This window comes from Macrobrachium nipponense, chromosome 15 (assembly GCF_015104395.2).
Source record: "Macrobrachium nipponense isolate FS-2020 chromosome 15, ASM1510439v2, whole genome shotgun sequence".
NCBI classification, from domain to species: domain Eukaryota; kingdom Metazoa; phylum Arthropoda; class Malacostraca; order Decapoda; family Palaemonidae; genus Macrobrachium; species Macrobrachium nipponense.
In genome coordinates this window covers 24,284,284-24,301,958 of record NC_087208.1, presented here as the reverse complement: position 1 = coordinate 24,301,958, position 17,675 = coordinate 24,284,284, and the positions used below count along the sequence as shown (strand labels likewise).

At 35.4% G+C, this 17,675-nt stretch overlaps 1 protein-coding gene across 1 annotated transcript in view; it reads left to right on the top strand.

The window, feature by feature from the left end:
* LOC135227035 (cytochrome b5 reductase 4-like) overlaps nt 1–17,675 on the top strand; it is a 108,010-nt gene that overhangs the window by 72,298 nt on the left and 18,037 nt on the right. Inside the window, 5 exon segments of the mRNA XM_064266826.1 lie at nt 4,459–4,591; nt 5,659–5,891; nt 6,678–6,890; nt 7,538–7,676; nt 8,488–8,576. Coding sequence (XP_064122896.1) covers nt 4,459–4,591; nt 5,659–5,891; nt 6,678–6,890; nt 7,538–7,676; nt 8,488–8,576 — 807 coding nt within the window.

Here is a 17,675-nt window from a genome sequence, read left to right as displayed (position 1 = left end):
TTGTTGTGGAAGAATGCGGCCTGACTTTGTTCAGGTCTGGGGTTCGTGCCCGCCAGTACGCCGAGCCGATAGGCTTAAGTCTGGGAGGCTGGCCGGCTGGACATCTGTCCTGGGTCACGTCCTGCAGTCGACTGAGGGAGATTCTGATTGTCTTCGTATCACGGGACTTCCAAATACCGCCTCGGGCATTGCCTGAAAAGTGATCACCACAGCCAGCAAATTGGGAAGGAAAAAGAGGTCTTATTGTAGAGGTCCCTAAGATCCATTTCGAAGCCTAGCTACTCTTGTGACTTGCCTCTCTTACCCTAAGCTTCCGCCAGACCGGAAATACCTCCCTACGACATGCTCTCTCTCCCAACATCAGTTGCTTTAGGAGAAGGCATGGCTGCTTCTTTTATAACTAATATCACTAAAACTCTGCTGGGAAGGCGAGGCGTTCTATAAACGTGCAGCAATAATATATATCCACATATATAATATATATTATGTATCATATAATATATGTTATTATAATATATATATATGTATATATACATGTACATATATATACAATAACACTATATATATATATATATATATATATATATATCTATATATATATATATATTTATTATATAATATATATATATATATATATATATATATATATATATATATTATATATATATAGATATATAATATATATATAATATATATATATATATACCGGCAGTCCCCGGGTTACGACGAGGTTTCCATTCTTGAGACGCATGTAAGCCGAAAATCGTCGTAAGCCGGAACATCGTAAAAAATCCTAAGAAAATCTTACTTTTAATACTTTGGGTGCATTGAAAACTATGTAAACTGCATTCTTATTGCATTTTTCATCAAAAAACCATCCAAATATTGATTATTTTGCATTTTTAGTGTCATATTTCATCTGCCAGATGAGCGTTGTAGGCGTCGTAACCCTGGAAATAATGTCTGATGAATATAATTGAGAAGCGCCTTAACCTTGGAACGTTGTAACCCGAACCTGTCGTAACCCGGGGACTGCCTATATGTGTATGTATATATATATATACAATGGGCCCCCTATTCGCGTTCTCCAGATTTGCGGACTCACACATTCGCGGATTTCTCTCGCGGGAATTGGTTTCCCGCATTCATTGGGTTTTGCGGGGAAAAAATTCATGCATTCTCGGTATTTTTCTGAGAAATATCTACAAATTCCTGGTTTTTTTTCATCAATTTCATTATAAAATGCACTTTTGTGATAAAACTATTAAAAAAACAAGTATGAAATTTTTTTGTGGTTTTTCTTGAGTTTTAACTAATAAAATAGGCTGTTTTTAGCATTTTTATAGGGGTTCCAAACATTCGCGGGTTCTAACTATTCACGTGGGGTGCCTGGTACACATCCCCTGCGAATACCGGGGACCACTGTATATACATACACACACACACACACACACACACACACACACACACATATATATATATATATATATTATATATATATATATATATATATATATATATAGGGTGTGCTTCAGCATTCAATTATAAAATGTCCAGAAGGAATCCATGATACCAGATTTAAAGGGCCAAGTTTATTACATATGATACGTTTCGCACAACTGTGTGCATCATCAGTCTGTGAATAAAATACAAAGACATATTATAAACAATTACATAAAGTTACAGCTGGCAGAGAGAAGCGACGACAACTATGCCAGGTACAGAGGTGAACGAGGACAAATTACCGTTTTAATGAGGGCACCAGTCTTTTATTTTATATAACGACTCCAGCGTTGTTAGTTGGTCTGATGTTTAACATAATCAATTATTGTAAAACTGTTCTTTTTGAATTTCAGTCTTGCATATTATTGCTGAGGGTCAGATATTGTAGCCATTTGGGTTTTAGCTTCCGTACTGGTCAAAGGATAAAACAACCAGAATTTTCCAATATCAGAAACCACTCATAATAATATGCAAGACTGAAATTCAAAAAGAACATTTTACAATAATTGATTATGTTAAACATCCAGACCAACTAACAACGATGGGCGTTATATATTAAAAAGACTTGGTGCCCTCATTAAACGGTAATTTGTCCTCGTCACCTCTGTACCTGGCATAGTTGTCATCACTTCTCTCTGCCAGCTGTAACTCATTCCATCTTCACTTCTGATCATGGACGGTTGGTGTTTTTAGTAGTCTCTCTTTTTATTTAGACTGCTCTTTTTAATCTCTTTTAGACATTTTTTTAAATATTGTGAATTCCTTTTAACTTTATGTAATATGTCTTTGTATTTTATTCACAGACTGATGATGCACACAGTTGTGCGAAACGTATCATATGTAATAAACTTGGCCCTTTAAATCTGGTATCATGGACTCCTTCTGGACATTTATAATTATATATATATATATAATATATATAATTAGAGATATATATTTCTAGATATATATAGATATATATATATCAGATATATATATATCTATAGATATACTATACTCAATAATTATATAGATGAATTTTTATATATATAGATATATATGATATATATATATATAGATATTTATATATAGATATATGTATGTAGTATGTATATGTGATATATATATATATATATATATATATATATATATATATAGATAATGATATAGATATATATATATATATAATATAGAGAGAGAGAAAGAGCATAATGAGATATAGATACATATATAAGATAAAGATATATATATAAGATAGAGGGATATATATATATATAGATATGTATAGATATATATAACATATATATAGATAGAATAATAGATATATATATATAATATAAGATATATAGATATTTATAGAGATATATATAGATATAGATAAATATAGATATATTAAGAGAAGATATATTATAGATATAGATATATATATATTATATAGGATATATGATATATATATATATATATAGATAGATATGTATATATATAGATATATAAGGGATATATAGATATATATAGATAGATAAGATTATATATATATATATATATATATACATATACATAAGGATATATAATAATATAGGCATATATCTATATTATATTTATATATTATATATTATATTATATATATTTAATAGACATGAATTTTGATAATGTAGATTTAAGATATTTATTTATATATATATATATATTATTATTAATTATAATAGTATTATTATAGTATTATATATTATAGATAGACATATATATATATATATATATATATATATTTTTTTTAACTATATATATATTATATAATATTATTTATTATATATATAATATAATATATTATATATATGCAATAATATATTATATATATATTTAATTATATATATATTTATATATATATATATATATTATATATATATATGTATAGTATATAGATAGATAGTAGATAGATAGTAGATAGATAGTAGAGTAGAGGTATATGTGTGTGTATAACAGAATCACGAAAATATGGAATGTGTTGAATGTATGCTCCTGGAATCCAACACAACTGAAGAATTAGTAGACCTACCAAAAACTGGTTTAAGAGGTCTTTTCAGAAGCAGGGACAATACAATTAAAAGATTATAGTACAAGGAAGGTGACTGACCACCAAAGACTTTTACAAAAGTACAACTCGATAATTCTCCATTTTGTAAACTTTATAAATTTTTACAAGGTGAACAGTTTTACAAAAAATATTAAACACATGGATTCATAGAAAACATATATAAGGTAACTAATTTGTAGTTAAGTCAGTGATTTTATCTTTTAGTAAAATGTTGAAGAATGACCTAAAAGATAAAGTCACTAACTTAATTACAAATCTTTACCTTATATGTATGATATATTTTCTATGTATTATTATGTTTGATATTTTTTTGTAAAAATGTTCACCTTGCAAAAATTTTATTGATTACCAAATGGAGAATTATCGAGTTGTACTTTTATAACATTTTTTGGTGGTAAGTCACCTTCCTTGTGTGTATAATCTTTTAATTGTCTTCTCCCTGCTCCTGAGCTGTTGGGCCTCATCTTCTGTAAAACCTCTTAACCCAGTTTTTGGTAAGTCTACTAATTCTTCAATTGTGTTGGACTCCAGATACATATATTTTTTTTTCTTTGTAATCCCCATCTGTCATTTATACTAGCTGTCTTTGTAAACTTATTTTTATATTTCTTCAATCTGCTAAGTAAAGGACAAGAAGTCGAAAGGCCTTACAGAACTCCATCATTTCTCTTTACTTCGTGGAATTTGTCTTTATATAAATATATGTTTATAATAAATAAGTGTGTCTGTGTCATCAGATCTATTTTGATCAATATATATTTTTAAATTTTCTAAAATTCCATGATTCTAGATGCCATTTTGTTGCATTTTATAAATTAGCTTCAGTTATGATATTGGTATAAAAAATACAATATTGGTTTCATGTAGCCCATTTCTGCCTACAGGTTCACAAGTGGGTCAATTACGAGTCTTTGCTCCAAAAGTGCCTTGTAGGACGCCTGGTAGAGAGTCGCTCCCTCTTCCTGAAACCCAGTTTCTTACCTCTTGGAAAAAGTACAAAGGAGGCTAACAAAAAAAGCAAGCATTTTTGCACCTTTTTATTTTAGCTTAATTTAGAGTAGTGTATCTGTGATCTTGACTCTCATTTACAGTATTTTAAGGGGACTAAATTACTAAGACATCACTCATGCACTTACTTTATCTTTACTCACCTTTGTTTTGAATAGAGTGCAGTATGCTGCTAAAAGAACTACTCCTCTTATTACCAGTAATTTTAGGAAAGTAAAGAAAAGAAGAAAAAGGTATCACCTAAATTGTTTTATGAACATTCATATGTTTGCCCTGAAATGGAATGTGTTCAAGTTTCTATTGGCTTTGAGATCAAAAGTAAAATTTTGTAACAGTATTAGAATACTTAATTAAAGACTAAATAAATATTTTGTCTGGAAATACTGACAATTTGGAAACATGACAATGATTATACAATAGCTATATTTTTAACTGAATTTTGCAAAAGTTATATTTAACATGCAGCCGCATGGGTATTAGTAGTGTCATATAAAATTGCCTGTATTTCCAGAATGATGAGGGGAAATAATTGAAGAAACCTTCCCCCAAAATATCTGATTAAATCAGTGCTCATTGTTCTTAACAAAATTTTAAGTTTAATTTTGTTCTTTTACTTGCATGCTATATATAGTTTAATCATAAAGGTATATCTATAACTTTAATTATTCTAAAATCTGGTTATTGAAGGCTGTACATGTACAATACTATGTTATTCACATAATGCATAACACAGTTGCAATATTTTTAAATTCCAGCTTATTCTTGTAGTTCTGAAATCAATTATCAGATAAGTGAACAGAATATAGATATGAAAACAGTTTTGTTATGGTGTTTATGAAATTTTTCCTCTTTCAGATTAGATGTTCATTGCTTCCAGAAGTTATTTATTATAGTTGTTGAGCTATTGGTTATACTAGTCAAGTAGCATTTATAAAGAAACTTCCTCGAGGAATCTAGAAATTTAGTCAATATATAAAGTATAGTTTGCTAAGTTATAATTTGTTTATTAGACACAGTATTACTACCCTATTCAAGAGAGATATCTTTCTGACGATGTTGTCTACATTGTCTTCCAGATGTCACACAAATCCCTCCAAGTAACTCTTTAGCAGTACCTTCCTTAAATGTGCCAGCGCAGAAAGGAGGAGGGTCAAATTTGAAATCGCCTTTGTTGTCACCTATGACCCCATCATCACTTCCTACCCCAAAGTATGATTGGTTTCAGAATGACTCAAGAATCAATATTGTTGTGTATAGCAAGTGGAAACATATAACAAAGGAACATGTGGTTGTCATCAAAAGAGGAAAGGTAGGCATAGTCATGTTGACTTGGAAATTCACCTCACTAGTAACAAATTGGGACGTCTGATAGGTATTTTGATTCATTGCAGAAGATATAATCATTTGTAACTTGCAGAAGATTTAGTCATTTGTGCCTTCAGATCACCAGAGAAACAAGTATAACTTAATAGCCTTTTGTTAACAGAGATGCACTAAGAAATATTTTAAAAGAAAATATGATCACATGATCATCTCAAGTTGAAGTTCAGACATGATACATTATATGAAAACAGACTGACATGGACATTTGCACTTAAATTTCATATGATAAAATTAAGAGTAAAAGGCAAATTTTAAATCAAGGTTGTGAATTTGTCACAGGGCATAGGGAGAACTATTTGAGATGAGAATGTTGCATTTAAGTTATAAAAATGTGACTTGATTTCTCACTGTGTGACCTGTTTATTAGTTTCAAATTTTTGCATGCCATTAGTGAGTGTTGTAAACTTGGTAAATCTATAAAAAGTAAACAGTTGATTAGGTAAATTGCTCAAATTACTTTGGATGACTTTTGCATTGTTATTCTCTTGGAATGAATTGACTTTCTAGGACAAATACATGACTTTAACCCATAGCACAGTAGTATTTGTCTGTTGAGATGAAACAAACTTGAATCATTTTCACTTACTTTGCATATAATTTCCATAGCTATTTAATCTAAAGAAAACGGTTTTGGTTTCATAAAGGAGGAATTATTATTACAGTGCTGTTCATAAGTGGTATTCAAGTCGCGTTTAATTTTGCACCATTTCAGGAAATGAAGATTGTATGCTACATACTAGACATGGTGTACACAGTGCACTTAGATTTCCATAAACCTGTATCAGATGAGTTTGAATTGAAAACTGGATGTGGCACAGGAAAAGTAGATATAATGTTGAATAAAGCAGAAACTGGAGTACGATGGAGTAATATTGGGAAAACCTTGGAGGAGAATGGAAAGTATGTGAAATCAAAGGATAAACAGGTGGGTATGACTTTATTTTTGTATTAGCTATTGAATTAAATCAGTAAAACTATAAAATATACATTGTTAGAAATTATTGCTTTTTTATTCTAAAAGTGCCTAAGTCAGGTAATTATTAAATTCAGTAGAGATGTGGTTTAAATATTCAGTAGAATTACTGGTACAGAATAGAGAAATCCAGTCTTGTCAGATGTGTGCAGCGTTTGCGAAGTGAAATACTGTAACATTTTACTTTTCGTAGAAGTAAATAGAAGCAATGCAGAGTGGTTATAGATGAGTATTTGGCCCATATGGGAATTTTGGCGGAAAGGGCATAAGATAGAGAATGAGAAAAGAGGAAACTTGGCATAAAGCTTTAAATTATGATAATGCAGGTGATAAGTAAATGTAGTATGATGACATTTTGCTTCAGGATCAGTAATTAGTATCCATATCTTCTGGCAAGCATTCTTAGTTATAAAAAAGCAGTTTTGCTTGTACATTGCTTACTGTTGTCCACATCAGGCTTTTTTTTTAGGTTATAGTGTGATTCACTGTTGTAGTTTACATTATATAAATGTTTGCACCAACCAGTCTCTTTTTAATAGGTTTTTACAGTTCCATTTGAAATGCCAGAAAACCTGGCAGCTAACTTTGTTCATTTTCAGATTGAGTATGTAGAGTGCTCCCTTTTGAAGAAGAGTAATATAACACATGATACCCGGATGTTTGTTTTAGAAGTGCCTAAATTTACATATTTGCCAGTGCCTATTGGTTACCATGTATACATAAGGATACCAGGAAAAGGTAAAATAAAGTTGTTTGCCCCTACATGCCATTTTGCATTTAATTCTTGATGTTACATTTAATTTTTGCTAATTTGGTACTGTTACATTTGCGTCATGTGTAAAATCACCAACTAACTTTGCTGTCCGTCCTCTATGAGAAATGTGGTATATTGATATAAAGGAAAATCGCATTACAGGCAATCCCCGGCTTGCAACGGGGTTTTCATTCTTGAGACGCGTTGTAAGCCGAAAATGGTCATAAGCCAGAAAATCATAAAAATTCCTAAGAAAACCTTACTTGTAATGCTTTGGGTATATTAAAAACTGTAAACTGCTTATTTTATTTTTCATAAAACAAACTTCAAAATTGATTATTTTGCATTTTTGGAGTCATATTTTTTCTATCAGATTGGTGCCGTAAGCATCGTAACCCTGTAACACATGTCGTAAACCAGGAAATAATTTCTGATGAATATAACTGAAAAGCGTCGTAACTTCGGAACGTCGTAAGCCGAACCTGTCTTAAGCCAGGGACTGCCTGTATATATAAAAATAACACTGACTGATGAAATGGTGTAAATATTTAGTGAAAGTTTAAGTTAATCTCCGATTTTCTTATTTAATAATTCACTGTCAATTTACCTTTCACATATACTGTACTGCAATTGTTTTATGAACTTGTTTCAAATTACAGCACTGAGAGAATTGATAATTTGCTGAAGATGGAAAAGTAGTGATTAATTTTAATTAGATTTGTGTAATAATTTTGTATGTGCATGTGAGTAGTATAGGGATCAGAGTAAAATTAACATCAGCATCATACTTTTCAGATGTCTGTAAGCCATATACTCCTGTTGCTGCAAAATTAAATGTTGCAGCTGAAGAAGAACTCGGACATCACATTTATCTATTTATAAAAGTAAGTATAAATTGGTCTTATTTAAATGTATTTGTTTTTGGAATGCTTTACCTATCATTGGCAAGGTACTTTATAAAGTACAGTATTTTGAAGAGTTGTGACTACAAACTTCTGATATTCATGAGGAAGATGCTGAGAGAAGTGGTGTTTGGAAGCTGGAAATTAGGCTAAGGTCTACAAGATTCAGATGATTTTTTTTGTGATAGAAAGGGGAGGCCAGCTGCTTGTTAGAAAGTAGCAAATGGAAGTACTACTACAGTAAGGATGAAGACTAATAGGAAAGTCCAAAGAAATGTAGAGAAAATAGAGTAGAAGAATATCATGGCCAGATGGGATTTCAGGCAGAAATAGGGCAAGACAGATTTTCCCATAAAGGGAAAATGTGATGTTAAAGCATTAATGGTGATGAAGTGTTGAAGCCATACTTCTTTTAAGGTGTTCAAAAAATTATAGTAAAAATAGGGTTGATTAAGATCATGACCAGATGTGATTTCAGGCAAAAAGAGATTCACAAGACGGAAGATAGTGGAGAGTATGTTTCTTATCTAACTCCATGTAGGGATAATCTGATTATCTAAGAGCATTATTGTTGATGATGATGATGATGTGCTATGTATTTCAAGATGATGTGATAAATATATAATTTTGGTGGCTAACTTGGTGAGTATACACAAAATTTCACAAATCATTGTCTCAAGCACAGTATTCAAAACTGGTCTTTCAGATATTTAAATAGTTAATATCTCAAGTTCCAGGTTCTGTTGAGGATTGAAGAAGATTATTATTATTAATAGGGGTTAGTTTTTCCAGACCTCTGAGTCTCAAGTAGACTCTTCTCGGGCTGGTAGGATTGAAGAAGAACAGTTAGAAAAGTAGCACATATGAAATTAGCTGGACATAGACCAGTAGTATGGGTAGAAAATTATGGAAAAAGACTGAGAGCAAAGACCTAGACTAGATGAGGATTTAGGTAGAGGAAACAGTGAAAACTCGTTTCATGTCTAACCCTGCAAAAGGCAATTGTGGAATCAGAAACCCATTGTCTTTAAATTAGCTATCCTTGAGTCTGTAAAAATCCCAAACATTCCAATCTTTGTAAAAAAGGAACAGAAATTCTCTCACTCATTATAGATTTGCAAATATTGTTTCCTAGGTCATCCAGAAGCTGTTTAATGCCTGAAGTCCATTGGCTGTTTAACTGCTTTCAGTCTTCCCAAGATGTCTGTCTTGACCTGATGAATTTCATTTCATTTTCATTTTCAGTCTATCATTTAGGTGTGTTCAGTTGTAAGCATTATGATTTTTGAAAAGGGACTATATATACTATTATATATATATAGTATATATATATATATATATATATATATATGTATGTATATATATATATATATATATATATATATATAAGGGACTATATATATATTATATATATATGTATAGATATATATATATATATATATATATATATATATATATATATATATTTTTTTTTTTTCCTCCTTTTTTTTTTTTTTTTTTTTTTTTTTTTTTTTTTTTTAATATCTAACTTCCCTATTGGTAGTTACATTATATATGGCTTTATCCCGCCGATTCGTTCGCGCAACAAGGCAGAAATTCAAAATTCGCAGCTGTCGTCGATAGGCGGTCAGGTGATCATACCTGTGCTCCCTCTATCCAGGTACCTGGAACCATTCCCATTTGTCCTCAGAAATTCCCTGCCGTCGTTCGAGCAGCACGTTGGAAATTCGCTCTTCTTTATTTGGGTTTGCTTTTACTACAAATTGGTGAAGTACCCATTGCTTGGTTTTCGTTGATGGCTTTCGCTGATTTTGGATTTTCCTTTGCTTTTTCTCACGGATTAGATAGACTGTTGGTTTCCGACTTGGACTATTTAACTGGTTTTCTGATTTTCTCAAGATGGCTGACTCTATTGTTAGAATGTGTGTGAAGGGGTGCAAGACCCGGCTTCCAAAAGCCGCTCTTGATCCCCACACGGTATGTAAGCATTGCAGAGGGCATACATGTACTTTTGACAGTAGATGTAATGAGTGTGATAGTTTGTCGGAGACGGAATGGAGAGAGTATGATCGTTATGTGAGACGATTAGAAAAGGACAGAATTAGGAGAGCTAGATCTTCTAGTGTTCTTTCATTTAGATCCTCTGATAGTCAAGCCCTATCTAACATCTCTAAGACTAATATTCCTGATCCCAACCCTAAGGTAGTAGTACTAGATCCTCCTATGGAGTCAGAGGTAAGTGAGCCAACCATGAAAGACATTATGGCTGCTATTTCTGCCTTGGGTGTGCAAGTGCAATCCCTTACTTCGGATAAGGAAGTGATGTGGGGTGCAGTGCGGGGTTTGCAACACAAGTTCGGTGACAGTGATAGTGCAGTGGAGGGTGCGTCCGTTCGTGTCTGTCATGCCCTAGACCTCTTCCATGCTCCCCAACCCCTGGGAGAAGGAACGTCGACAGGCTAAGGGAGATGAGAGATGTTGAACAGCGAGCGGACGTCCCGTCGAGTGATCCTGTTGACGTATCCCAGGACACTCCCCCTCGCCGCAGGAAATGCGAGATGAGGAAGTGTTCGTCTTCATCAGAAGACGCAAGACCCAGACGCGGTTGGTGACAACCTCAAGAGTCGAGACCTCTCAAGAGACGCAGGTCCCCCGTTATGTTCCAGCAACCTTCGTGTAGTAATTGGAGCTCTCCGGAGAGATTCTTGTTGGAGGAGGACGACGCATCCGCGCCTAAACAGAGACGTAGGACGCACAGCTCTTCGGAAGAAGAAGACGTACTCATTACGTCGGTTCACGCTTCTCCCCCTCCCCCGGATTGGGAGGTGTCGCAAGTGGCGTCACCACCTCTTCGCCAGAAGACCCCTGCTAGTGTCTCCGAAGCGGTAGAAGTACGTGCAGTTGTTCCCCGGCAGCAAGAGGCACCGCAAGCAGCGTTCTTATTGGGACTTCAACAGTCCATTACGTCTCTGTTTGACATTTTCAAGTCGCAATGACTGAGAGAAGAAACGCACAAGAAGGAATCCAAGGACGTCAAATGACCCAGGAAGAGGATTCGACCGGAGTTTGAACAGCGAGACGCTTACAGTCAGCTAGACGCGGACTCGCTGCAAGTTGCAGCACTCGTAGACGCTCCCTCGCAGCAAGCTGGACGCGTGACGGGAGGTGTCAAAGATCGTGACGCTCCCTCGCAGATGCTGGACACATGCATGACGCACGCAAACAGGACAATGAGCGTGATTCTCCCGCTTGTTCGACATCGGATAACGTCAATCCGCTGGAAGAGATCTCGGAGGACGAGACGCAAGAAACTCTGCATGAAGCGGATCTCAAGAGATTACTTGCGGTCTTGGCGGACTTGTATCCTACAGATTTCCAGCAGGCGGTACCTCGGAGCCCGCCCTCGCAGTTTTTGAAGGGTAGACCCCAGAAGTCTTCTTCCTTCAAGAAGACAGTTTTGGCCAGATCGGTTAAGAGGGCTTTTTCGACCTTAAACAAGTGGATTGTGAAGAAGAAGTGTTACGGATCTGAGATCTCAGAGACAATGTTACGGTCTCTGAGGGAGGTCCGCTTCAGGTTCAATATGAAATAATAAAAAAAAAATATCAAGACCAACAGTTGAAACTGGGGATACGAATATAGAAAAAAACACTAACACAACAAAGGTTTATTTACAATCTTACCAACAAAGGTAAATGCAGAATGGTATCTCCTATTTACATAAACAGATAGAATCTTACACTGCATGAACTAGGGGAACAGTGAGGCAATTCAAATACTTGCGGGCAGGTTTAGTGACTCGTAGCAGTGGCTTCACAAAAAGAGATCGGCGAAAGCGGACGTCCTCTTGACTCCATATTGCAGGAACTAGTCTACTTGTAAAGCAGGAAATACCCAAAACCTCTAGCAGGACTTTTTCTTCTCTGAAGTCTGCTCGACATCGAGATAACACGAGATAATTCGTCCACTCCTGAAGACGACTAGACCAATATCCAACCAACACTCGAACAACTCTTCTTTTGATTGATACTTCGTCGGTTCCTTTTTCTCGTATCTCTCTGACGATCACTGCTGCTGATCTCTCACTGATAATCTGATCTGTGGCTCTTACTAACTGGTGATCCCTCTCTTTTACGATCTCTTCCTCTTACGATCACTCTCTATATCTCCTCCTCCCGCTGCTACTTCCTCCGTCATATTTATACGGCACTCTGGGGGCGGAGCCTACGGCGAACGTCACCAACTCCAGGGATTTCTAGAACTTCTTAGATGAATCTAGACGAGGTATTGCATCAGAAAATCGCGGCGTTTCTCACGTAACATTGGCGCGTTTTTGCGCTCGACAACACGCCCGACGATTCCAGAAAAGCCACGAAGACAGGCGCCTCCAACACGGGCGCGAAAGCCTCCTTACTGCCGAACTTCTCGAAAATGCATTCTCCTTTCCTTTATCTTCCTTTGCTATGAAGCAATTACCATCACAAGAAGGAACAAGGTAGGACAACCTTTTCCTTCCCCCCTACGAGATTGGCTTCTCAATCTAGCATGTGGTACGAGACTGGGGAGGCTCTCGGCTTGGGAGTTCCTGCCTCCTCCCAAGGGGACTTCTCCAGACTCGTAGACGCATCGCGTAGAGCGGCCATGACTAAGGCTAAAGTGATGTGGTCCACTTCGGAGATAGACCACTTGCTGAAAGGCATCTTCAGGACTATTGAAGTCTTCAGCTTAATGGACTGGACTCTCGGAGCTCTCGCTGATGTGACAGACGACAAGAACGAGACACCAATGCACCTTATTGCCTGTCTCGATAAAGCTGTAAGGGACAGGACTGTTGAACTCACAGCCCTTTTTACAGCAGGCATCATTAAGAAGAGGGCTATGCTATGTTCTTTCCTGTCGTCAGGAGTGACTCTTGTGCAGAAGTCAGAGCTTTTGTATGCTCCCTTAAACAAACAGCTCTTCCCTTCAGAGCTAGTGAAGGACTTGTCGGCTGCTCTTGCGCAACAAGCAACACAAGATTTAATTACTAGAACTGCGAGAAAAGTTCTTCCGGCTAACTTTTTAGCCAGAAAGGAGAGAAGGAGACTCCTCCCACGCATCAGCCCTTTCGTGGGAGAGCCCTTTCGAGAGGAAGCCAGAGGATGGCTGCAGGAGGACAACCTCGAAAAAACACTAAACTGCAACCGAAAACCAAAAAATGAACTCGACAACCTCCAGACACAAGTGGGAGCCAGGTTATCCCACTACTGGCGAGAGTGGAGCCAAAGGGGAGCGGACGATTGGACAGTCGAAGTTCTGAAGGAAGGATACAAGATCCCCTTCCTAAGGAAGCCCCCTCTTTCGTCAGAACCGTTAGAGTTGACAGCCACTTACTCAGGGAGCAAAGCAGCAGCTCTTCAAGAACAAGTCAACCAGATGCTGTCAAAAGCAGCGATAGAAGTAGTAGAGGACCCCTCTTTAGAGGGATTTTACAACAGACTATTTCTGGTACCCAAGAACTCGGGGGTTTGGAGACCCGTGCTGGACGTAAGTCCACTGAACAAGTTCGAAAAAGCCTTCACTACCTTTGCCGAAGAACGCACTGGCATTCTTTATCAAGGATTTGATAAGGGAAGCTCACCAGAACTGTGATGAGAAAAGCTTCCCAATCCTCAAAGTCAAGCCGCACGAAGTAAGAGCTGTGGCGACTTCGATGGCGTATAGACACAACAAGTCGATGAAAGCGATTTTGGAAGCGACATTCTGGCGAAGCAAGTCTATCTTCGCAGATTGTTACCTCAAATAGGTACAGACCCAATATGAAGATTGTTGCTCCCTGGGCTCGTACGTTGCCTCCGGCGCCGTAGTTGGAGAAGATACTACTGCCTCTAACCTATAACCTTAATTATACCCTTGCTTTTTCTTGTACTTGTTATCACAGGTTGTCTGTGAAGGTTGTTGCAACCTTCCACAGTCTGGGATGCAAGTCTAAGTTAGGTTTTATGGAGTGTGTTTTTAGTGTGTTAGTTGGTCAGGTGGTCAGCTCATTGTCCATGGCTTTGCCAGGATAGCAAGGGTGGTGGTCTAGTCATGTTAAGGTCGAGGACCGTGTGACAGCCCCACAGAGACTTTCTACAGCCCCCTGTGTGGATCGCTGGGTCTCTCAAGGAATGCAGGCTAATAAGGCAGGAAAACTTTGAAGCCAGCTTCCTTATCAGGTAAGAACCAGATTATTGGTACAGCTAATTTGTAGCGATTAATAATTTTACGAATTCCCAACGGTGTTGCGGTTCTCTAACCCACCACCAAAGGTGTCAATCAGCTATATATATGTAACTACCAGGGAAGTTAGATATTTAAAAATGGTATTTTCATTTTAAAATAAGTTTTTAAATATACTTACCTGGTAGTTACATATATAAAAGGTGCCTCCCTCCTCCCCTCTGAGAACAGGGGCATGGAATTTCTGAGGACAAATGGGAATGGTTCCAGGTACCTGGATAGAGGGAGCACAGGTATGATCACCTGACCGCCTATCGGTGATAGCCGCGAATTTTGAATTTCTACCGTGTGCGCGACAAATCGGCAGGATAAAGCTTTATATATGTAACTACCAGGTAAGTATATTTAAAAACTTATTTCAACCCTCTTCCGCCGAATGGACATATTAAACATCGAGTCAAAATGTCTCCCGTATGCCGAATGGACGTATCATACGTCGACTCAAAAAAGTTTTTTTAAAAATTCGCGGAAAAATACTTATAGGCCTACCAGCCAAAGACTTTTGAATCACGCGCCTTGGGGGATGCTGAGAATTCATGGATCAAGGCGTTGTTTTGTTTACAATCGCTACGCAGGCGCGCAAGTGAGAATTTCTTTCTTATCGCACTAAAAAGTATCAGTGACACATCTCAAAAATTATTTTGTCACTTTGACATAATTTTTGCACCATTTTAAATTATCCTTTACACAAAGTATTATATATGAAAATGTACGCAATTTCATGTAAAATACAATAAAAAATACTCATGATTGTAGCTTTTATCAGTTTTGAAATATTATCATATAAATAACGATAAGTGCAAAAATTTCAACCTTTGGTCAACTTTGAGTCTACCGAAATGGTCGAGAAACGCAATTGTAAGCTAAAATTCTTATATTATAGTAATATTCAATCATTTGCCTTCATTTTGCAACAAATTGGACGTCTCTAGCACAATATTTCGATTTATGGTGAATTTATGAAAAAACTTTTTCCTTATGTTCGTGCGGTAACTCTTCCGATAAATTTTTTCATGCGATTGTCCTAATGTTTGCACCATTTTAAATTTGCCGTTACATAAAGTTTTATGTATGGAAATGTGTGCAATTTCATGCACAATACAACTAAAAACAACCCATGGTTGTAGCTTTTATCAGTTTTGAAATATTTTCATATAAATAACGTTAAGTGCAAAAATTTCGAACTTTCGGTCAACTTTGACTCTACTGAAATGGTCGAAAAACGCAATTGTAAGCTAAAACTCTTATATTCTAGTAATATTCAATTATTTACCTTCATTTTGCAACGACTTGGAAGTCTCTAGCACAATATTTCGATTTATGGTGAATTTATGAAAAAAAAAAACATTTTCCTTACGTCCGCGCGGTAACTCTTCCGAAAAAATCAGAATTTTTTTTGTGCGATTGTCAAAATGTTTGCACCATTTAAAATTAGCTGTTACATAAAGTTTTATGTATGAAAATGTGTGCAATTTCATGTAGAATACATCTAAAAATAATTGAAGGTTGTAGCTTTTCTCTTTTTTCGAAATATTTGCACATAAATCACGATAAATAGAAAAAAAACCATGTTCGGTCAAATTTGACTCTACCAAAATAGTTGAAAAACGCAATTGTAAGCTAAAACTCTTACGGCCTAGTAATATTCAGTCATTTATCTTCATTTGAAACAAATTTGAAGTCTCTAGAACAATATTTAAATTTATGGTGAATTTTTGAAAAATATATTTAACTTCCCTCCGCGCACCGATTCGCGGCCGCAAGTCTCCGAAATGCGTACATCGCATTATCCTAATATTTGCTCCTTTTCATATTAGCCGTTTTATAGAGTTTCATATATCAAAATGTGCACAAATTCATGAAGAATACAATAAAAAATAATTGAAGGTTGTAGCGTTTCCCATCTCCGAAATATGTGCATATAAAAAAATATATATATAAAAATTTTGACATTCGGTCAAATTTAACTCGTCCGAAATGGTCGAAATCTGCAATTCTAATCTAAAACTCTTACAGTATCATAATATTCAATCATTTGTCTTCATTTTGAAACAAATTGGAAGTCTCTAGAACAATATTTAGATTTACGGTGAATTTTTTAAAATAACAATTTTTTTATGTCCGCGCATTACGAATTTGTACATCATTTTGTGATAATATTTTTCCGGTGTTGCTTTTATTGTTTTACAATGTATTATATATCAAAATGATTGCAATTTAGTGTACAATACAACGAAAAAAAAGTAACTCGTTAGCTTTGACCGTTTTTTTAGCACAGCGTGATTTGAATACAATTATGTATTAATTTTTTTTTTCGCTACCATATCTCACATTATTTACATATGATAATGATATTATTTTTCATTTCTGATGGTTGCATACTAAACTTCAGGCAATGACAAAAAAATGAGCCAAAAATGAACTCTTAATCTTCAAAACTAAGCGCGCTGTGATTTTTTGAAAAAATTATTTTTTCCGCTTCCACGCTCACTCCAAACCGGCCCCGGCATACGGGAGAGGTTTTGATTTTTAGGGCTTCGGCGGAAGAGGGTTAAAATGAAAATACCACATATATATATATATATATATATATATATATCTATATAATATATATATATATATATATATATATATATAAAGATATATGCCATGAAGGGAAAATAAATGAAGGAGTATCTGGACGTTTACGTCGAAAGGTCTCGCAGATAGTACTCCTTTGTTATTTTCCTTCGTGGCATATATCTTTATTTGTGGATTTATCACGTTCCTAACTTTTGTTATTCAGTTATGTGCATATATTATATATATATATATATATAT